This window comes from Aplysia californica, unplaced genomic scaffold (genome assembly GCF_000002075.1).
Source record: "Aplysia californica isolate F4 #8 unplaced genomic scaffold, AplCal3.0 scaffold00216, whole genome shotgun sequence".
NCBI classification, from domain to species: domain Eukaryota; kingdom Metazoa; phylum Mollusca; class Gastropoda; order Aplysiida; family Aplysiidae; genus Aplysia; species Aplysia californica.
Genome location: NW_004797486.1, coordinates 836,638 through 840,367, shown reverse-complemented (window position 1 = coordinate 840,367; position 3,730 = coordinate 836,638). Strand labels below are relative to the sequence as shown.

Sequence of the window (3,730 nt, the reverse complement as noted above, 5' to 3'; positions counted from 1 at the left end):
ATTCCGATATTCAGCTCGGTGTGGTGTGTTCTTGAGAAAGACAAATTAGATCTCTACATATAAGTTTTCCCAATTGGCTCGGTCCCATCGGAGTTAAACATAACATTCAGTCAGAGCTCCCGCCTGTCAATTAACCGGATAGTGTTGCAAGGGGTGTTGAACCAAAATAGTTTTGTATATATTATTATATTATGTTTCGGTAATGGCAGTCATTAAAATTTTTCAGTTGTCGTCTTCATCACCAGTCATAGTTTCTGCGCACAAAATTAAGTTTGTGGGTTTGGGTTTGTTTGTTTGTTTGTTTGTTTGTTTGTTTGTTTGTTTGTTTGTTCGTTCGTTCGTTCATTTATTTGTTTGTTCGTTTGCTTGCTTGCTTGCTTGCTTGCTTGCTTGCTGTTTTAATGCCTTACTCGACGAAAGTGGGCCAGTTAGAAGGGGAGCGCTCAACGCAAGTGCAGAGGAAAGGAGGCAAAAAAGGAAGGAAGAAAGCAGGGACGAAGATCTTTTGATTAACCAGTGGGATATTGTAACAAGATTGGGGTCGTCTTATGTCCTTCTTTACAGGAGTGATGCCTAATTAATTAGGATCGCGGCTGCCTATCTTAACTGATATAAAGAACTTTAACTTTTACTTTTACTATACTTTACCTTTTCATCCTCGGTTGTCGTTTAGCGTCATGCATGGGGAGATGCAGTTTTCTATGGTAGACCAGCTATACAACTCTTTCAACTGAAATGTTTAATTTCTGAGGGTTCCTTTGACTCCCTCAATCCATCTTTTGTGTGGCCTCCCCAGGAGTACATAGTGTTATAGGCTCTCGCTAGTTAAGTGGCATTCGTTTGAGGTGGTGAAACCATTTTATTCTGTTTTCCAATGAAATGCTTGCAGGACTCTGTGCCAATGGTTACTCTAACTTCTACATATTTCTCTGCCCTTTCTCTTCTTGTGATATTAAGGGTTTTGAGGAGACATTTCATTTTGCATGCAACGATTTTGCTTTCAGATCATAGATTTTACTTAATGTCCAGGTCTGCCGCAGATAGCTTAATGTTGGTATAAATATTAGAGTGATACACTGTCTATTTGTGTCCATTGAGATGTTTGGATGAGACAGAAGGGGTGCGAGCTGATAGGTAACGGTGTTGGCCTTTTGAGTTTGCGTATCTTTATTTTTTGTCTATGGATCCGTTTTCAAAAACAAAACAAAAAATACCCCCAAGATACTAGTGAAATCCTTGACCTGTTTTCGTTCTTTACTAATGGCATGCATGTTTATAGGACTATGGTTTTTGTCTAGTTTTCATAACTTCTGTTTTGATGTGCTTATTCTTAAATCAAATTCCTGATATCGCTGTTCTTCAGTTCGGTGATGTGATTTTGGAGGCTTTGTTGGTTTGGATGAATAAGATATTAGTCATCGGTAAACATATGTTCATTCAAGCTTTTTGGGCTCTGGTTCATGTCTTGTGTTATTGTGTCCATATAGAATGTACATGTATTATAAAAAGAAAGTAAGGGAGATCAAACACATCCCTGTCGTACTTCAGATCTTAAGTTGAACCAGTTTGTGTTGCCTTCCTTTGTTCTTACTGAGCTTCTGATGTTGGTATATAGAGCTCTAACGTTGTCTAACAGTTGTCCTCTGACGCCATACTTTTCAAGTGTCTTCCACAGTTTGACACGGTTTACTCTGTCAAAGGCCTTCTCCTGATCTATGAAGTTGATATTGAATCCCTTATTGTGCTCGATGGTTTTCTCAATCATCTATCGTAATGTACTGAAATATACAATACCTCTTCCTATACGGAATCCGAACTCTTGTTCACTCAGGTTTCCCTCTGCAGTCGGGGTTTTTTTTTTCGTGAATGCTTTCTCTGTGTGGCTTAACAAAGAGATGCCTCTATACGTCGTACAGTCGCGTTTGTTAGCTTTCTTTCTCCATAATGGGACAAATATGGGTTTCTGTCTGGCTCCGTTTAAGATTCGCCTCAGTCACAGTACATTGGTATTTCCCCAAGCTTTTATGGCTTCTTCTGGGATGTCACTTAGTACTGGGGCTTTGACATTTGGGGCTGGTTTTGAGTGCAATTACAATTTCTCTTGAGAGTATGCGTGGCTCTGTTTAATCTCTGTTCAAATTCTTCTTGTTGTCCGTGACATACATCTGGATTGAGGAGTTCTTGGAAGTAATTTTCCCATCTTGTTCTAACAGCATTCTTGTTGTGTATGACATTACTCTCTTTGTCGTTTATCATACACGAGCTGGGTACCTGTTCAATGAACAGAATCAAAAGAATCGATCGCCAAGTCATTGTGGAACAGTGTGCACAGCTAGTGAACGGAAACCTCACTTGTTTACAATGGCGTGTTAGAAGACGGATTTTCCCAAAAAAAGGTCTAAACGAAACTAATGAAAAACTGCAAATTTAACTACAGTGACTTCAGGCTCCTCAATAAAACTGTGCACCCTTTAAATAATTCGGAACTACCATTCATTTTGTCAAATTCGACAGTTAAGTGGTTCGGAAATTTTAGGCAGCCAAAGTGACGAACTTTCACAAATACATGTATACGGGCTCCAGTGGCTAAGTGAGTAGTAAGTTTTGACTCAAGCAATGTCAAGCAAGTGTCGGTGACACGGTGATCAGATGGGTGGTCACTGGAGTGTGTCCTTGGGCAAGACACGACAACCCTAGCTCAAATTACAGGGCGCTGCACAGTGGCGACCGACAATGGCATTGTTTGTAAACTGTTCTGTATTTGTGTAATAGTGTGTATTTATCTATGTATTTATGTATGTACGTATTTATAATTATAAATGTATGTATTATGTTTGTCATTGTAAAACAAAGTGCCCTTTTAGGACAAATAAAAGTGTAATTTATTATTATTTATTTTTTATTATTATTATATAGAGAGATGTCGAAGCGGTAAGGTTCTTTCCTTACCAACAAGCTGCTCCCGCTTTTATAGAACTCTCTAGAGGCATAAAGGGATAAGAGAGTAAATAGCTTTGTTTATGTCTTTCGATTTCTCTTGACTTTTTAAATTTCTAATATTACAACAGGTATACGTCGTCTGCACTGGATGGAAACCCTCTCGTCAGCCCACCAATAGAAACATGTCGGATGGGACCAGAAGCTATAGAGAGATTTCAAGGGGTTGGGCCCAACATCGACGCAGAGAAGGAAGCAGAAGAGGACGGCAAACGGAGGGGGCGCAGCAGGGCGCCTTCAGACGCTAGCTGGAGAAGTAGAAATTCGTCCAATGCCGCTCCTGCATAAGGGCGACGGAGTCAGATGCCTGTAAATAACAGTAGGACTCCAACTCAAGTGATCAATCAGATCTTGACAAAAAAAAGAACATGAGGATCATGTTACATGTAAATTGTTGTAGAATTACGCAGTGTTTGCACTTACTCTGTACAATTTCCTATGCATATGCATGTATCAAAATGGAAAGGGCGCAAACTATGTCTAAAATGATGTCATAGGAATACCGAGAAAACATCAATTAAACAAAAAATACCATTTGTCATTTTTCTGCATTTTTTCTGTTTTGACCAAGGTGTGTCAGAAAAGAACTATTTAATGAAAGCCCATGGTCGCAATGTGTACCTCAGTTTTATAATAGGCCAACTAGATGACGCCTAGAAAACAAATAAATCGGACACTGACACAACACGGGACAAACTGGATGTACTTTTTGTTCTCTTGTGTGTGCATGGGG

The 3,730-nt window shown here is 39.4% G+C and overlaps 1 protein-coding gene across 1 annotated transcript in view; it reads left to right on the top strand.

The window, feature by feature from the left end:
- The window catches only part of LOC101856515 (ras suppressor protein 1), a gene marked incomplete in the record, with an annotated part of 20,158 nt that extends 16,470 nt beyond the window's left edge, over positions 1-3,688 (top strand). Inside the window, 1 exon segment of the mRNA XM_013083186.2 lies at positions 3,069-3,688. Coding sequence (XP_012938640.1) covers positions 3,069-3,285 — 217 coding nt within the window.
- Between the last annotated feature and the right edge of the window lie 42 nt (positions 3,689-3,730).